Source organism: Oryctolagus cuniculus, chromosome 8 (assembly GCF_051225735.1).
Source record: "Oryctolagus cuniculus isolate XC-2025 breed Fujian yellow rabbit chromosome 8, ASM5122573v1, whole genome shotgun sequence".
Taxonomy (NCBI): Eukaryota; Metazoa; Chordata; class Mammalia; order Lagomorpha; family Leporidae; genus Oryctolagus; species Oryctolagus cuniculus.
In genome coordinates, this window is record NC_142874.1 from 127,030,799 (window position 1) to 127,050,719 (window position 19,921).

Genomic DNA, 19,921 nt, shown 5'->3' on the forward strand with positions numbered 1-19,921 from the left:
TGCCTTCCGATAATCACGTGTAATTTTCTTCTTTCTCTAGTAGCATTGTTCCTAATCTGATATAAAGTGCACACACACACACACACATTCATGTGAAGATGTCCTGGTAAATGCAAGGCTTTCTGATTCATTCTATACAAAGATTCATACATACAGCATGCAGAACATTCTCGGCAATATTGTGGAATATGAAAATATAGATCACTGTCTCTTTGCTTAAAGGATTTGCCATATAATAAAGCAGATAATATATTTGCATAACCATACTAAGGAATAGGTGTAAGAGGGATAAGAAAAATTAAGACAAGGGACGGTAGAGATTAGTCTGGGGATCAAGGAATAGCGCTAAAGAAGGCAGTATCTAAGATGTCCCATGAAGGACAAATGTGATTTAGAAAAGCAGAGCTAGCAGAATGGCAGAAAGCTACAGACCAAAGGAACAGTTGAGGAGGGCAAGAAAACCGGAAAATGAGGGCCACGTCTGAAAGAGGCTGGTGGGTCAGACACTGGGCAGGCAGCTGGATGGCAGGTAATGAGGTTCTTGAATGTCTGACACCATGAAAAGAAGCTCAAAGGTAAATGTACCCATCTGTGTTTCTATCTTCAGGTTAGCCTTTGTAGCAATCAAACTTCGGTTAAGCCTGACTTAAAATTACAGGTGTATTTTTATTTTTTTTAAAGATTTATTTATTAATTTGAAAGTCAGAGTTATACAGAGAGAGAAGGAGAGGCAGAGGCAGAGGCAGAGAGAGAGAGAGAGAGAGAGAGAGAGAGGTCTTCCATCCACTGGTTCACTCCCCAGATGGAGCTGTGCTGATCTGAAGCCAGGGGCCAGGAGCTTCCTCCGAGTCTCCCACATGGGTGCAGGACCCCAAGGACTTGGGCCATCTTCTACTGCTATCCCAGATGATAGCAGAGAACTGGATGGGAAGAGGAGCCACTGGGACTAGAACTGGCGCCCATATGGGATGCTGGTACTACCGGCTGGGGCTTTAACCTGCTGCTCCACAGCGCCAGTCCCCATAAAGGTTTTTTTTTTTTTTTTAAATGATCTTATACCATACTTTGCATGGTGCTGTTACTATAATTAGGAGAAAGCAACGGAATCCAGTGTTTTCACAGATTTTTTTTTTATTCCCTTAGTTCTGAGGAGCTCAGGAGGTGTTCTAGTGAAAGAAACTGCTTTGTTATATTCCATTATCCCAGCCTCAGGGACACATTATCTTAGGCGTGCAATCTCAACCCTGAAACACCCCTAATATGAATATGTAGACAGATGTCAGGGCTGCTGGTTTGGGACGCACCTGACAGAGAATGGCTGGCGACATGTGTAAGCAGAGTTACCTGGAGAATGCAAGCTAAATGGCTGGGTGCTTCTGTTTGTTTGACTTTGTCAGCCTCTCCCTAACTTTCATTAAATACCCAACTAACCTTCAATTGCCCTCTTAGAACTTAATCTCAGTGCAACTTCCAACATTCGAAAATCATCAAGCAAAGAGTGATCTACCCTGATACGGGGGTCTTTTATTCAATATCAGTAGATGATTCCAACTATAAAATTCTACAAATGGCCCAAAATGCAGGATAAGATAGATTTCCAAATCACTAACTCTGTATAAGACTGTGTAAATTATAGTGTATTTAGAACAAACTAGCAAGTAGCCTTTTTGAAAGAAAAATAAAGTACACCCTGAAACTTCTGTGAAGTTGGAATGTCATGATGTAGATGATGGCAAGAAGAACGTTTCCATAGAAGCAAGCCTTAATCTGCAAGGAAACATCAAATCAGGGAGTCTAGAAAGATGGTATATAAGGTTACGTTTATGTTTGTGCTTTCTCTGATGCCCCTGATGTAAATCCTTTAGTATAGAAACCCTTTGACCAGATCTTTTTCCTGTATTTCTCAAAGCACTATCCTCAGACCACCTGTGTTACCGTAAGATTCCTCAGGTTTCCAGAGACAGGTCACGAGATTCAAATTATAAAGGTGAAACTTCCGTATTCTTATGATCACTGAAGTTACTTCTACCTTGATTCTTCTGTTGTTATTCCTTCAGCTCTTCTCTTCCCACACAAACTACCCATTCAGAGATGGAGCCGATACTGGATTTAGATATTCTTCTTAGCAGGCACATTGCCAGATGCATGATGTCATTTACAGAGTCAAAAACAATCCAAGGCTTTCCCCAACAAGTCGCAAACTGCCAGGAATCAGTTGTGGGTAGAACTTATTCAGAGGATAATTACAAACCAAACTTCTTAAGCACCCAACTGCTGTTTACTTTTCTTCCTTTTAAAATGTATCGCTTTCTTCCCTGTGCCTTTGTGTTTGCTTTATTTTCTCTTTAACACCCCCACCTCCAGATATTGAGTAATAGTACTGATTAGCAAAAGAAAAGTGATTATAATAATGTCATTCTTGCAAAAACATGCCCTTAAAATAGTTCTGTTTCTTACATATAAACCCTGAACCATTTAGGTTCTCCTTACTTGATTACAAACGAAGGTACCTGGATACTTCAACCTCTCTATTATCTAAATGCTGTCTTTAATCTTAAGTTTATAGCTATCACCAAACATATTTTTACAAGTTTTACACTTTATCTTTAGGTCAATCAACTATTCATTTGAAAACTTATTGCCATATGTTTTAAAAAGGAAATTCAGAGGCTGGCAGTGTGGCATATTGGTTAAGCCCCACTTGTGATGCTGGCATCCCATATGGGCACCAGTTCAAGTCCCAGCTGCTCCACTTCTGATCCAGCTCGCTGCTAATGTTCCTAGGAAGGCTTCGGAAGATGGTCCAAGTACTTGGGCCCCTGCTATATCCATGGGAGAAGTTCCTGCCTTCAGCCTATCCCTGCCCTGGCTGCTACAGCCATTTGGGGAGTGAACCAATGGATGGATCATCTCTTCTTCCCTGTCTTTTCCTCTATGTAACTCTGCCTTCCATATAAATAAATAAATAAGGCTTTAAAATAATTTTTAAAAATGAAATAAACTGTCACAATTATCAGGATAGCTGTGTGATAGAGTAGAAAGACATGGACCCCACAGATGGAAGACAAAGTTTATTATTTATCTGTGTGATGACAAGGAAATTCATACAATTCCTCTGAGTCCCAGTTTCCACTTCTAATTTTTAAAAAATGAATCAAAAATAATTCCTATTTTACATAATTACTGTAAAGCATAGGGAGATCATATATATTTTGGTTTCTAATGAAACATTCATTTGTGAATGAATGCCTGGTAGTACTAAGAAAGCCATAACTTGGCTTTTGATCCCTGAAATGACCTTCTCTTTATGTCTGTGTGTGTGTGTGTTTCAAAAGAAGAGTTGGTTTCCTTGTTCTTTCCTTTGGAGATTTTTGTTTTGTTTTTACACATCTGGCTCATATAGTGACAGAATTATCACTGCATTCAAATGGCACTATTGCCACCAAGTGGTTCCTAAGAGTACTGCTGGTATGACAAACCACAGCTTTGATTAAAACTGCAAATGGACCAAAAAGAGTAGCTTTTCTTCTTCCTTGGTGACATACACTGAGTAACAGCACTTTAACCAAACACTGCAATGACATTGTACTCTTTCTTCCTCCATTATTTACTCTGGAAACTACAACCAACAGCATGTATTCAAAAATCTTTGGCTCTCTCCTAACTCCCTAATGCCTCCACCTTATATCCTACAACTAAAGACCTATAGAGAAAGCTGAGATCACAATGCCAGGATAGGGGCTGCAAATCCACCAGCATTCACAACCAAAATATACCCAGTATTTTATATAAGCTTCATTCTCATATAGGCCAGGAAATGGAGACTCAAACTGATTCAGTACTTTTCCCAGATTGCCAGTTCAAAAGTAGCAGGACAACTCAAACCTGGGACTGAGCCAGGGTTTTCTCTACCATCTCTCAAAGCCTCTCTTCATGCCCCATCTCTGTAATGAGCCTTTCTGTTATTCTTTCTCTGCAGATTTAGGAAGATAACTTCTAGCCCACAAACCTACATTAGCACATTAGAATGACGTAGCGAGATTTTTTTTAAAATGTATTTATTTATTTATTTGAAAGGCAGAGTTACAGAGAGGCAGAGAGAGAGAGAGACACAGAAAGAGAGAGAGAAAAAAAAAAAGAGAGAGAGAGAGAGCGTGTTCTTTCATCCTCTGGTTCACTCCCCAAATGGCTGCAATGGCCAGAGCTGGGCTAGGCAAATGCCAGGAGCCAGGAGCTTCTTCCAGGTCTCCCACATGGGTTCAGGGGCCCAAATACTTGGGCCATTATCTGCTGTTTTCCCGGGTGCATTAGCAGGAAGCTGATCGGAATTGGAACAGCCGGGACGTGGGATGCCAACACTGCAATTGGCAGCTTTACCCACTATGCCACAGTGCTGGCACCCCTAAGGAGATTTTTGAAATTATGAGTACCTAAATCCCTAGCAGACCAACTGAAACCAAAATCCTGAGAAAACAATGTAATTTTTTTAATTCATCAAATGATTCTGTTGCATTATGAAGGTTGAGAACCAGCAATTTAAATAACGATATTATTTCTGTGAATTTTTTCTATTGCTTTAACAATTAACTAAGAGTATATTCTTATAAAATATCTCATTAACATAATTTCTGTCTTGTAATAACAGGTGGATGAGATATTTATTGACTCGACCTTGAACAAGCACTACATCGAGAATCGGGTAGTCAGATTGACGTACGTATATTTGAGCAAAAGACAAATCACAAACCTTGAGGGACAGAGGGCAGAAGAGACAGGGATCCTCATAGATTGTGTGACTCTATGAGCTAGGCTCTTAGTTTTCCTAAAAATATCTCCACTAGTCTCAAGATATAAGTTAACCACCATTCCGTAAATGAAAATGCTAAGATTTGGGGAGGTTGAGTGATATGTTTACAGTTCCCCAAGGGACAGTTTCCCCAGGTGATAGATCCAGGGTTCAACCCCTTCAACTGATTGGAAGGCCACGGATTAATCAGAACCAGATAGCCTTGGGGAACCCAGCGGCACCTCACTGCATGCACCAAGTATGTTCTCACAATCATTTCAAAGGATCAAAGAAACTTTGATACGTCATTTCAGAAATGTTAAGAAAGCAATGTTGAGTAAAAATGGGATTATAAGTTTTACTTGTAATGAAGCCTTAGGGGCAGGATCATGCCCAAACAAAAGGATCCCCTGTTGTGATTAATTTTCTTTTCGAAGTGGTGGAGGAGGAAGACTCATATCAGTTGAAGAAATTGCTTGGAGGTTGCAATTATGTTATCCTAAAAATCACTAAGCAGAACCTGTTTGCCCTGGGCACAACCTAATGAGCCTCTAGGACTCATCTTTTTAAAGAAAAAAATATATCCAGAGCAGAATTTATTTGAAGGACATAATAGTCACTTTTCTTACAATAGACCAATTTTCTTTTTTTGGCAGACTTATTTCAAATCTTTACATCTTTACTGAGTAGTTAGTGAGGAGGCAATAGGCTTATAAATGATGGAACTTTCTAGATTTCACACCCTCTACTTTCAAATTCTGATCTGTTATAGAATTCTAACAATATATTTCACAGTCCTATGGACTACTTTGGATTTGCAGGCATTTCAGCATGTAATTTTTATATGGATCCAGAGAAATTCTACTTAGTAAACAATGTTAACTTCATTGATTTAAGATGGAAAATTACCTGATCGGGTGTTTACCAATTTGCTATAAAATTCTGTTTATTTATATCTTTGTAATCCAGAGCCTGAATAGACTACAGTATATAAAATGTCTCTGATTTAGTGTGATTTCCTGTTGTCTAGCCAAAAGATTCAGGAAGGCAGGCTTCTAGTGTTTTCAGAAAATGGACTTTTTCTAGAGTAAAAATAGGAGACATGGAAGATCAATACAAAGTAGTTTAATTTTTTTATTTAAATTTTTATTTAAAATTTATTTTAAGTTTATTTCTGTTTAATATTTTATTTATTTTTAAAATTATTTTTAAAAAGGAACCAATTTCATATGTAACAGTTTTAAAAGCATAACGATACTTCCCACCCTACTGTCCCTCCCTCACTACCACTCTCTTCTTCTTTTCTTATTTTTTTTAAATTTTACAATGACATGCTTTCAATTTTCTTTCTAATCACAAGACTAACCCTCTACTAAATAAAGTTGTCAAGGATGCTGTAGAAACAATCAAGATATCAGATTATGACTGATTAGTCCAAAATAAAATGAAGGCTTCCTCCCATCCTCAACATTTATGATTTCAACGATTATTTTTAAATATCTGAGTCTCTCCCAACTGTTGTAACAAGCCTTCAAATTGATTATAAAAAATGCACCCAAATCATAAGGAAAGCTAGAAGAGGGGGTATATGAAATTACTCTGAGCACAAGTGACTTAGAGAAGAGTGTGAATGCGAGAGGATTAGCCCTGGACACCCCAGCCTCTATGTCATAATTCTGGGGAAGATGATAGGGGACACTCTGTAGGACAATACTCAATTCTTTGATCATCCACCTTTCCCTTATATGCCATAGTCCACAAGAAGATGGTGTGAAAGCAGATGTCATTATGGTATTCCAGTTCCCCTCTACTGGACGAAGAGCAGTTAGAGAGAAGAAAGTCCACAGCATCTTAAAACAAAAGATAAGGAACATAAGAGCCTTGAGGATAAATGCCTCATCAGTTCAAGTTAATGGTAAGTTGATGCCTTCCTATGTGATCTGAAGTTCTTAATAAGGTCCAAGTTTTGTCTAATCTTAAACTTATCATATTTTCTATTCCAAATAACAGCTATAATTCAGATGGAAGAATTCCATGTTAAAGAAGTGAAATTTTCAGGTTTTATTATTCTCTGATGAAAGCATATTTAAGCTTAGTCATTAAGTGGTTTTCTCAGTAGTAATTGATTGGCACTCATCCCAAAATAAACCCAAACCTCTACCAGTAACAGAAGGTTAATCTGATCTAGTCACTGCCTCTATGACTAAGTAAGGGAAAACACCATGAGTTGAGTAACAGCTGCATTTCTGGGTGGGACCTTCCTAAAACACACACTCATCTCTTGCCTCTGAAAAGTGTGGATAGTTTCTGTATATGGTGACATTGCGAGGTTTCTGTTAGCTTTTTATCCCATAAGCATTCGGGAAAATGATAAAACAACTCTGGGGACATTAAAGCCATCAGAAAAAGAATGCTTTAAAAATCACTAAAGTAGGGGGAAAAAATCACTGAAACTATTTATACATTGTTCTGATTTTCTTATGTTGTTGTTCGCTTAAAGCTGGTTATAGTATTACCACTTTTCTTTAAAAATTTTATTTATTTATTTATTTATTTGAAAGTCAGAGAGAGAGATTGATCTTCCTTCCACTGGTTCAACCTAAAATGCTTGCAACAACCAGGGCTAGGCTATACCAAGGCCAGGAAAAAAGAAGTCCTTCCAGGCTTCTGACATGGGTGGCAGGAACCTCAGTTCTTGTGTCATCACCTGCTGCCTTCCTAGGCACATTAGCAAGAAGCTGGCTGAGAAGCATGGAATGGCCAGGACTCAAACCAGATATTCTAGTGTCTGATTGTATGTCCCAAGTGGTGCCTTGACCCCCTGCACCACAATGACTGCATCTATCACTGCTTTAATTTTTTTTTTTTTTATTTTTTGACAGGCAGAGTGGACAGTGAGAGAGAGAGACAGAGAGAAAGGTCTTCCTTTTGCCGTTGGTTCACCCTCCAATGGCCGCCGCAGCCGGCGCACCGCGCTGATCCGATGGCAGGAGCCAGGAGCCAGGTGCTTTTCCTGGTCTCCCATGGGGTGCAGGGCCCAAGCACCTGGGCCATCCTCCACTGCACTCCCGGGCCACAGCAGAGGGCTGGCCTGGAAGAGGGGCAACCGGGACAGAATCCGGCGCCCCGACCGGGACTAGAACCCGGTGTGCCGGCGCCGCAAGGCGGAGGATTAGCCTAGTGAGCCGCGGCGCCGGCTTATCACTGCTTTAAATGAAAGAAAACCAACCTGCATCAAAGCCTATCTCTATGTTCTTACAAATATTTATTTATTTATTTATTTGGAAGGCAGAGAGAGAAATTTTCCATCCACTTGTTCATTCCTCAAATGGCCATAATAGCCAGGGCTGGGCTAGGTTGAAGCCAGGAGCCAGGAACTTCAACCTGGTCTCCCACATGGGTGACAGATGTCGCTCCCCCTCTTCGCGGAGGAACGACACAGGACCCTGCGCTGTTCTTTTGTCTGCTCGGCCCTTCCCGGGTTTGCTGCTGGTTCTTCCCTGGTTGGCTGGCAACCCCTCCACCTCCGTGGAGGGGCAGTTCCCCCTGCCACTTTCCCCACTTCCGCGGGGGAGCAGCACACCGCCGGCCGGCTCTCTCGGGGGCTGCTCAGATGTTATCCGGATGTTCCTGGTGCATGTTGTCTCTCTCCTCCTTTATAGTCCTCTTCCACCAATCCCAACTCGGCTACCCACACGGCTGCTCTCCTCCAATCAGGAGCAGCTCCTGCAGTTTATTGGTCGAACTGGAGGCAGCTGTGTAGAAGTTGTTTACTCCTCTCCCAGTGCCATATTGTGGGAGAGCAGATGCATAGAATAAGTTTTAATTCCAGTAACTTAGTCTAGTCCAAGTTGCTCCCCACAGACAGGGGCCCAAGCACTTGAGCTATCTTCACCTGCCATCTAAGGCACATTAGCCAGAAGCTGGATTAGATGCAGAATAGACAAGATTCAAACTGGTACTCTGATAAGGGCAAGCAGTGGCTTAACCTGCTGTGCCACAACGCCAGTCCCTATTTCTACGTTCTTTACATGGCAATATCTAATCTGATTTCTATATTCCAGTGGAGTAGGTAATTTCACTTTATTGATTTAAGGGAAAAAAAGAACTTAGGGAATCTAATAACTAAAAGGAGCTGAGATTAAAATCTAGACTTCTAATTTCTTGAGAGGCTACATGAAAAAGGGTTTTGTATTCAAACACATTTTAGACATATTGCCTATGAAACTCATCCCTTATATTATCATTTCAAAGACTTTGTGGAGTGCAGCTAGACAAAAACTGGTTTGCCTTCACCCACTAAGTTGTGTCTGCTTCCAGCAGACAAGTGCAGATCCCCTCCCCAAAGCCCAATAGATACCAGACTTAAGCGAGTCACAGATGAGAACTAAGTGATTTAAGTCAGACATGAATCAGGATGCCCTTCCCTCATAAGGGTCTAGCTGACTCTTCAAGAAGAAAGCTTATCAGGAAGTAAAAATCTGAGGTAATGGAATGGGTAGACTTTTGCTGATCTGACAGAGTCAGCTACTCAGAGCATAAAGCTGTGGGCCTCTCCCAGCCAGGAGGAAGGAAAACTGCCAAGCACCTAATCCACCTCCTTTGTTGGGTAGGAAAGCAAATGAATTGAGGTTGTGCAATAGTGGCCATTCCAATAAGTTACATGATGAGTTCTATGTAATTTCCAATAGCCAGTTAATTTGTCAGGATTTTAAAAGCCTGGGCCATCTGAAACCAGAAATGAAACATGAAATGATCATTGGCTGCCTGGCTTTTTTGTCTCTCACAGGCTCAGCTGATGAGTTTCATCTTATTTTATTGGCTGTACAAGATTAAAAGGAAGGATGTGCTGATTTAAGAGCCCCCTGACTGATTCTAACCCTAATGAGTCACTGTAGGACCACCCACATAATCAGCCCATGCCTTTCACTCCATATTCTCATCTGCAGAATTGTGATGATAAAGTTTATTCTTCCTGAAAACACAAAAATGTTGTGAGAACATATGAGAAAGTAGAAAACATAATGCCAGAACATAGAGGCTATTACTACCTAAAAAGCTGTTAAGTTGCACCTATGCTTTGGAAACATGAAAGTATTAATGTGAATGATTGGTTGCAAAAAGATCTAGACTCTTGAAGGTTTCAGAATTTTTTAATGTAAAGAGTAGAAAAGACCTTAATGGAGAGCTCAATGGAATCCTTCATGTAATTCTTAGATGCATAAATACTGCTATTCAAGAACCCTTAATTTTGAGACTTCCAATAAATAGAAAATTGCAGAGATTCCAGACCTAGTCAAGAAATTATGCTGTAGCCCAAATTTTATCCATAATTTGTCAGAAAACTGTGCTTTGTTTGGGCAAATAACCAGGTGATGTGAGTCTCCCACTAGATGCAATCTGTCAAAGCAAAGTGCTACTGGTAAAGTACTACTGGTAAAGTAGTGACCAGGGCTCTGGTAAAGTATCTCATGGCCATTTCTAACATGTGCTCCATTTCCCATCATCCTTTTAGTTCAGAGAGCCCTGAATACTATTAAGATTTTCCAAATTCAGAAGTGTGTTAGGTGGTGGCCACTTTTGAGATTAATGTGTTAATGTTTCTTTTTATTCCTATATCTGAAAAGTAAAACTATTGGATCAAAATTAAAATATTATGCAGTCAGATACTTGTGAATTGACAGTTTATCTCCAAGGTATAATCATTCTCTGAAAATCCCATCCTCAAAAATCCAATTATATTCACAAGCATGATGCTCACCCTAGAATTATTCTTGGAAGTGGATGACTTGCAACTTGCTGAGAATAAGCTGACAGTTTTAAGTAAGGAATTCTATCATTACACTATTTTTCATCTTAATGGATTACTAAGGACAAACTAAATCACTTTCTAAAGTTGAAACAAGTTCCGGAAGAGTTTCCTCTGCTGCTTCTTCCCCAACTCTTCCTTGAACCTGCAGTATCTCCACTTTTATTAAACTGTCTGTACCCGGACTATCAGTGTGCTCCCTTCTATTCCGCCATCTTGCCGCTCTGCACTTTTGGAAAACCATAATTATATAAGGATATAAACTATTTGTAGATTTTAATCATATACTGTTTGTGCCTTACTCATGCACTTATGTTTAAGATATTATCCACCTAATTAGAAGTTGCCCATAAGTCTCTGCAAACATTATTATAGCAGATAGCCATTATCCTGACTGATCTACATACCCAACTGTCTAGAGTCTATATACGGTCAGTTTTCTCTGATAATTCCTGGTTATTGAAACCATCCAGGAGAATCTCAAATTATCACTTTGTTCTATTTGTTTTTCAGCAATGAGCTCATCAACAGGGAAGCTAACTGTCCAAGCATGTAAGTCTAGCTAGCGTATATAAACAAGTTCAATTTCCACATCAGAAAGGACATTTTGAAATATTAGCTCATAATTTCCTACAGATATTTTACACTGTCTTTGGGAGACAATAACAATTGGGTGACAGGTGTTACATTTTTTCCTAGCTCTAAGACTTATCTTTTAGTCACACTCAAGAAAGATATTTTACAATTTGAAGAAACTATATGTTTCTGGTTTGGAAAATGTGGACTTGCTTTTCAAATTTATCTAATGTTATGAAACATGTTTTCTGCTGAAAAATAAAATAATGTGAAAATGATCCATAGAGAGGAGAGAAACTCTGTTATCTGTGACTGACCTACAAAATGTGCTTAATATTCTCACCCTCTTAGCTGGCAGAGGCTTTACTGACTGACTTCAAATAACTTTCTTATATACTGGAAGATTTTACAAAATGGGCTGAAATCGAGCAGTACTTTACATGCATTCATCTCTGGATTTTGCAAACACCCTAAGCGTTTGTATTTATTTATTCATTCATTCATCCATTCATTCGTTTGTTCAGGAAATATCTTTTAATATCTGCCAAGTGCCAGAAAGTGTGGCAGGAGCTGGGAGTATGTATCATTGAGAGAAAAAGACATGATCCCTACCCTAAAATTAGTGTTCAAAAATAAAGACATAAACAAGTCAGGAAGTATTAAAATAGTGTGATACAGTCTACAAGTAGATACATCCTCCACAGTGCTAGCAGAATCCATCCCAGCTATCCTGTTCTTGTGGGATCAGGAAGTGACACCTGGTTCAGAGGAAAGAGAGGCCACAAATCAAGCAATAGGCAACATGGGTGTTCCCAGGCAAGGGCAGCAGTACATAAAGATGTCTTCAGCAAGCAAGAAGGTGGTCATTTCTTATCATTGAAAGAGGTCAGAATGGTTGGAACATAGAATAGGAACTGGGAGTCATGGGAAAGGGGTGTGATTAACAGAAATCAAGGACCAGAACCACAGGGAAGCATTTCATTGTATTTAGAGGGCAATAAAGAGTCCCTGAAGAGTTCATCCAGTTCAGAAAGATCACTCAGGTTACAGCGAGGAGAGAGGATTGGAGGGGCAAGACTGGCATCAGGAAGAGGGATTAGGAAGCTGTTGTGGTGTTTAGGATGATGGACCACACATTGCTACAGTCTGAACTATAGAATGGCAGTGACAGAAGTCATGTTCTAAAACAGCTGGCCAATTGCAGTATAATCAGTACCAGCAAACTGGATTTTCTTTTTTGATACCTAATTACTGGGAACAAGAATTAAACCTATCATATTTTCTTCATTAGTACCATGACCTAAATAGAATTAATCCATAACATGAATAGCAAAATAGCAAGGTAATCTAATCACATACACATACTAGAGTCCATGCTTATTCCTGACAATAGTGAATGTGATATTTACATGGAAACATGGATCTCTCCCTATTGAAACTGGTCCTAATACATTAACACCTGCACACTTTAGAGACCATTTATTCAGAAAACAGAGGAGAAAGGGGATTCAAACAAATACACAATTGTTTGGCCATGGGGAGTTGTTCTGTAAGGATTTCATGTCACGATAACACTGCTGGATTCCCTAAAACTGGGAAACAACAGTCTTAGGTAGCAGCTCCCAGGATATCTGGATAATTGATGCTCAAGTCTCCAGGATTGGATCATGTATGCTGTGCCAAATCTTTTCAGCTTAACATAGCTTCTGTAGGCAGTATATATCTACATCTACAGAGGTAGGAAATGGGGAAAACTTCAATACATCAGGAAATACAAAGAATGGACAATGAACTAGTACATCCTTATATAATGGTAAATGCAAATATTGCATGGTGATACTTTAGAGTCTCTGCTTCAAAGATTAGAGATTTCTTCTCACTTCATGATCTCATCTTTTTCAGGTTGTGGCAAACGTACTGTCCCATTAATTGTCAACAGAATAATGTCTGGAGACATTGCAGCCAAGGCTGCTTGGCCTTGGCAAGCTTCCCTTCAGCGTGATAACATCCACCAGTGTGGGGCCACCTTAATTAGTAATACGTGGGTCGTCACTGCAGCACACTGCTTTAAGAAGTAAGTCATTGACCTTAAGTTGGACCACTGTACTGGTAAAAATCCTTGAGTCTTATCATGTTCTGGATACCAAGCAATATACCAAATATTATTAAAGTAAAATCAGGAAATCTTTTTTCAGATTCTTTTCAAAAATAATGCTACACTTCAAAACTTATTTGAAACATTTGGTGAGTATAGACAGAATAGCAGTCATTATCCCAGTATTTTACATGAAGTCTTCAGAGTTTTAAACAGAGAAATGGTGTAAGAAAGTAGATATCATCCTACACAAGGTATTGTCTACTAACATAGCAAATGGGTCCCTTCTCAAACAATGATCTACACTTCATATTAGTGTCTCTTTCTGCCAAACACTTGGGCTACTTTCATGCTGATCATAAATAATCAAGTTAATTGCAAAAATGAAATTGAAATCTTCAATGAATACAGAAAGTTGGTAATTATAATAATGAAAAATTGCTCAAATCAAATTTAATGGGATTGATGTGTAAAGAGTTGGTTGAATTTGAACAGTTCACAAGCAAAATGAGAAACTGACAGAATGATAAAGACTTCAAAAGACATTCCTTTGCTTATATGATGGTAGAGGCTCTCTGTGATCTTTATATAATAAAGCGCTCTTGACAATATTACAATATTGCTACAATAGCAAACCTGAAATGAAGAATATAGAATTATGCTTTCATATAATTGCTTTTCAAAGTAATAAAAACTTTATTATTTTTTATTAAATTTAATAAAATCCTAACTAAAATGTTTTCCATAATTTTTAGTTTTACTTCTCAAGATAATAACCAGCCAGATTTTTTAAACCACTATCACATCGAAAATTTTGGATGTCTTTATAAGTAGATTAACTTCATGACCTTTTCCCTGTACCAATTATGAAGATAACAGATCTTCCTGAATATCTCTGTAAAATCAGTAGCAACAGGATTTAATGGACAAATTATGCCCCAGCCAACAGCAGAGCTGAGTCAAATGTCTGTGACCACAGTCAAGTTATTAAAACTTAGTGTATTAAGAAACAGATAATCAGATCTTCTCACATTCTTTTTGACTTCTAATATTCTAACTTTTATTGCCATAAAAAATTTTATGTACCTATGAACAGAAATCTCTATATCAATTTTTAGTGTTCTCTAGATATACATAATCTATGTAGATTGTTTTATATAAATTATATTACTACTTAAAATTTTGATTCACATGTAACTTGTATGTTTTTATGGATAGAGTGTAATATTTTAACACACATGCACAGTATAAACCAACCAAGCCAGGCAACCAGCCTTCCCATTCCCTGTGTTTTTCTTGTGTTTAGATTCTTCCAGGTCTTTACCTCGAGTTCTTTATACAGTATACATTACTGAGATCTATAGTCACCACATTATATTGTGGAATCCGAGAACTTGTTAATATCTGACTGTGCTTTGGCATCCATTTTATCTGATCTCCCTCTATTCCCTTCCCATGCACCTTTCCAACCTGTGGTATTCACTACTCTGAGTTCAGATCAACTATATTTTAACTACCACATACAAGGAAGAACATATTGTATTTGTCTTTCTGTGTCACATAATGATGTCCAGTTCTATCCATTTAGTGGCAAATGTGAGAATTTCATTCTTTTTATGACTGAATGATATTCCATGATGCATATATACCACATTTTCTTTATCCACTCACCTGTCGATGGACATCTAAGTTGATTTCATCTTGGCTGTTGTGAATAGTGCTGTAATTTATCAATTTCAGTGTCTTCAGATATATAACCAGAAGTAGGATAACTAAGGTGTATGCTAGTCCTAGTTTTTAATTTTTTGAGAAACCTCCAGACTGTTCTCCATACTGGCTGTATTAATTCGCACCTCTCACCAACAGTGTATGGGGTTCCCTTTTCTCCACATTCCTGCAAGTATTTGTCATTTTTTTTTTTTTGTCTTTTTGATAACAGCTATTCTAACTGGTGTGAGATGATATTCCACCGTGGCTTTAAAAACTTTTTATTTATCTACTTTAGAGTCAGAGACAGACAGTGAGTTTCCATCTTCTGGTTTACTTCCCAAATCCCTGCAACAGCTGATGCTGGGTCAGGCTGAAGCTGGGAGCTGGGAACTCAAATCAGATCTCCCAGGTGGGTGGCTCCAGAAAGGATCCAACTTCTTGAGTCATCACTTCTTGCTTCCCACGCTGCGCATTAGCAGAAGTTGGAATCAGGAGAGTATCCAGGCACTCGTATATGGGTTGTGAGTATGCCAATCAAAAATGCCTTAACTGCTAGATCAAGTGTCTGCCCCATTCCTGGGCTATTGACTTGCATTTTGCTGACAACTAATGATGTTGAGCATTTGCTCAAGTATTTGTTGATCAGTTGTGTTTATTTTTTGTTTTTGTCTTTGGGAAACATCTATTCTAATCCTTTGTCCATTTATTAACCAGATTGTTTCATTGTGTTGAGTCTTATATATTCTGGATGTTAATCCTTGTCAGATGAATAATTTGCAAGTATTTTCTCCCATTCTGAAGATTTTCTCTTCAATCTGGGGATCATTTCCTTTGCTGTACAGGACCTTCTTGGTTTGACATAATCCCATTTGTCCAGTTTTGCTTTTGTTGCCTCTGCTTTTGAGGTCTTATCCAAAAAGTTGGTACCTGTACTGTTGTCTTAAAGTATTTCCTCTATGTTTTCTTCTGGTAGCTTCATAATTAATCTCAAGTCTTATATTTAGATCTTTGGTTCATTCTGAGTTGACTTTTGCTTAGGGTGACAGGATGGGGAGGGGGTCCAGTTTCAATCTTCTGCATATGAACATCCAGTTTTCCCAGTACTATTTAGTGAAAAGGCTGGCCTTTCTCCAGTGTATGTTTCTAGCAGTTTTGTCAAAGATCGACTGGTTGGAGATGCATGGATTCACTTATAGAGCCTCTGTTCTGTTCCATTGGCCTCTGTGTCTATTTTTATGCCAGTTCCATGTTGCTTTGGTTATAATAGTTCTGGAGTATATCTTGAAATCTGGTGTTTTCATGCCTCCAGATTTGCTCTTTTTGGTCATGATTGCTTTGACTACTTGACTTTTGTGACTTAGAGATTTTTTTCTAGTTATATGATGAATGTAATTGATATTTTTATGGAGATTGCATTGAATCTCTAAATTGTTTTTGAGTAGTATGCAGGTTTTAATAACGTTCTTTCATTTCATAAACACGGGTTATCATGTCAAATTTTTGTGTCCTGTTCAATTTATTTCATTGGTATGTTGTAATTTTCATTGTATGAGTCCTTCATACCTTTGGTTAAATTTAGTCAAAGGACATTTTGTGTTAGCCATTGTGAATGAGGTTGCCCTTATTCTTCCTGTCTTAGAAAATGTATTATATATGTATAAAAATGCTATTGATTTTTGTTAGTTGATTTTGTATCCTGGAACTTTATCAAATTTATCAGCTCTAACAGTCTCTAAGTAGAGCCTATAGGTTATTCTATAAATAAAACCATGCCACCTGCATACAGGTATAATCTAACTTCCTATTTTCCTATTTGTCTGCCTTTTATTTCTTTGTCTAGCCTAATTGCTCTAGCTAAGACTTCCAGTTCTGTATTGAATAAGAGCAATGATAGTAGATATTCATGCCTGGTTCTGGGTCTTAAAGGAAATGCTTTCACATTTTCCACTATTCAATATGATGTTGAAAATAGACATCATATATACCCTTATTATGTTGAGGAATATTCTATATAGATCTATATGATCAAAAGACATGAGAGCTCAATAGATTATTAGAAAGTTTGAAGTCTCTTATGTAGATGCCTACTTTTGGACTGAATACTTCAAAGTAATAGGGCACTTACTTTGCCAAAGTTAGCCAAATTTATGATAGATACATAGTTTTAATTTTCTATTGCATTTATTTTATTTAAGAGAGAGGTCTCCTATCTACTGATTCACTATCCAAATATTCTCAATAGCCAGGGCTGGGCCATAGCAAAGCTAGGAGCCCCAAACTCAACCAATGTCTCCCATATGGGTGGCAGAAACCCAAATACTTGAGCAATCACCTGCTGCCTCCCTGGGTGTGCATTACCAGAAAGCTGGAATCAGGAACAGAACTGGGGCTCAAACCCAGATGCTTTGAAATTGATGTAGAGACCCCAAGAAATGGCTTAACCACTACACCAAAAACTGACCCCAATAATTCTACTTTTGCAAATATCTTTGTAACATCTAACACCAAATGTGAAATCTAATAACTTCCATAACCAATATTTGTTGTTTTACCTGGAACAACAAAGGCCAAATTTATTTGTTCTTTCCTGTAACTGTTGTTTCTTAGTTCCTCTTTTTCAGACCAAACATAAAATTGCTCAGACTCTCCAAACCATAAGTGAAAAATAAACATTATTGTTTTCCCAGTGCCAACTTCAGATACCCTATCATATTTCTTCTTCCCCAAATGTCCTGTATTTTGTCAGTGAATCCTTTCAGTATGCTTCCAAGAAGTAAACAGTACGCTTCCAAGAAGATAGTAGGACTAATGCCATCCATGACAAATAAAATAGGAAGCCTTCAAAAAACATAAAGAATGTAAATTAAATGCACAGGTAACAAGCACCTTAGTAACTGAACAACTCTATCCAAAGCCTGATGATTCAGAGCGTCTGTTGAAATACTGAGTATACATTTATAGCCTATGAAAGACACTTAACCTCTACTGTGTCCTAGACAGTATATTTTATAGATGTGGCAGATGATGTAGAAGTTATGCTTGACCAATTAGCTAATGCCATAGACTGGAGAGGAAACAGACGTGTTGGGTTTAAAAAAAGAGAGAGAGAATGAAACTTTAAAAGACCTTTAAATAGCTAAGAGCAATGAGGAGCAACTAAATGATTAAATAAATGTAAGCAGAATAAATGTAAAACTCTAGGTTGGTTTAAAAAAAAAAAAAACCAAGACTATTAGTAGAGAAAGTAGGAATGTGCTTTAAGTTGTAAAAATGATTAGAAATTTTTGTCAAAAGATAGTTCACTTTGAGGCAGTTTTCCCACAGCTATTTTGCAATTTAGACTGCATCAAAAATGTAGAACCCAGAATACATGAGATGTTAGACACTTCGTGGACAAGATCTTACTTGGGATAGTGAATTCTGTCCAGGATGACACATTTAAAGAACTTGACAACATGAAATGTTTTTACAGTAGACAATGTAGGGTGGTAAAGGAAAGGAATATTATTTCCATACAGCCTTGTCCTTCGAAGTATGATCCATGGATCAACAACTCCCCAACACTAGGCAGTTTGTTAGAAATGAAAGCATCTGGGGGCCTGAGCTATGGCAGAGTGGGTTAAGCCACCATCTGCAGTGCTGGCATTCCTATGAGTGCTGGTTCAAGTCCCAGCTGCTTCACTTCCAATCTAGCTCCCTGCTAATGCACCTTGGAAAGCAGCAGAAGATGATCCAGTTCCTTGGAGCCCTGCATTGATGTAGGAGACCTGGAAGAAGATCTTGGCTACCAGCTTCTGCCTGGCCCATCCCCAGCCATGTGGCCATTTGGGGAGTGAACCTGCAGATGGAAGATCTCCCTGCCCCCATAACTCTGCCTTTTGAATAAATAAATAAATTCTCCAAAACATGAAATGAAAGAATATAAAGACAATCCCAGACCTACAGAATCAGGCAGGAGGCACATTTTAATAAGATCCTGTGATTAAAGTTTAAAAACATTAAAGTTTGGGAAACACTGACTTAAGAGTTTTATCTTGAGAAAGCTGTAGTACAGCTGATAGTTACATTAGTACATATGAAGTACTCTCACAAGGAAGCGAATTGGGGAATCAAGAAAGGACTTGCCAACAGGCAGAGCTTCTCAAAGATGAAAGGGATTACAAGGTGAGGAAAGGGATTCTAAGGTACAGAACATGCCCCCATTTGCAGAAGAGTTCAAGCACAAACAATCACTGATTGAAAGTGTTTTTGTAACAACTATTGCCAATTATTAAGCTCCACTATGCTATTTGGTTAGGAGCCTAAGATTTGTTTTATATAATTCTTATATCCAACCTACTAGGTAAACTCGCCTTGCAAAGCCTTTTTTATTTATCTATTTTTTTACTGAGTGGAAAAGTACTGAAGGGGATAAGAAAATTTAAGAAACTTGTCTGTCGTTACAATACCAGGAGATGGTGGCATTGAAAAAAAAGCTTAAGTCTTCCTGATGCTAAAATCTATCTTTCAAGCTCTGGATCAGTGAGAACAACAAATGATTTTTTTATGACCTTTCCTGCTCTGAGACAGTTTGATATTATTTCACTGTAATACTGAGCTAATACTTAAATCTCATCACATGGTTGCTTATTTAATCAACAAAATTTCCAGGTCCTGTTTTGGGGGTGACTTTCAGGTCAGGTATCACATTTTGAATTTTCACAATTTACTCTGGAATTTAAATCACTGTGTAATTTATATTTATCACTATTAAATTTCACCTTATTGATTCTGGTCCAAGGTAGAAGTTTATAAAGTTTATTCTTCATCATAATTTTGTAACTGATTAAGATTTGCCATATAGAAATATAATAAACACGGGCTATATTAAATGGTATCAGGCCACTGCTTGAAAGGTCCAGAAAAATCATTCCCACTCTAGTAAACAAAATTCGAGGTCTGAGCA

The 19,921-nt window shown here is 38.2% G+C and overlaps 1 protein-coding gene across 3 annotated transcripts in view; it reads left to right on the plus strand.

The window, feature by feature from the left end:
• TMPRSS11A (transmembrane serine protease 11A) overlaps positions 1 to 19,921 on the plus strand; it is a 63,901-nt gene that overhangs the window by 29,746 nt on the left and 14,234 nt on the right. Inside the window, exons 4-7 of one of the 3 annotated variants that reach the window (XM_070048074.2) lie at positions 4,646 to 4,713; positions 6,541 to 6,701; positions 11,109 to 11,147; positions 13,074 to 13,245. In XM_070048074.2, coding sequence (XP_069904175.1) covers positions 4,646 to 4,713; positions 6,541 to 6,701; positions 11,109 to 11,147; positions 13,074 to 13,245 — 440 coding nt within the window. The remainder of the gene's footprint in view (positions 1 to 4,645; positions 4,714 to 6,540; positions 6,702 to 11,108; positions 11,148 to 13,073; positions 13,246 to 19,921) is intronic. The other 2 variants (XM_089302703.1, XM_070048075.2) reach the window with 2 other exon arrangements.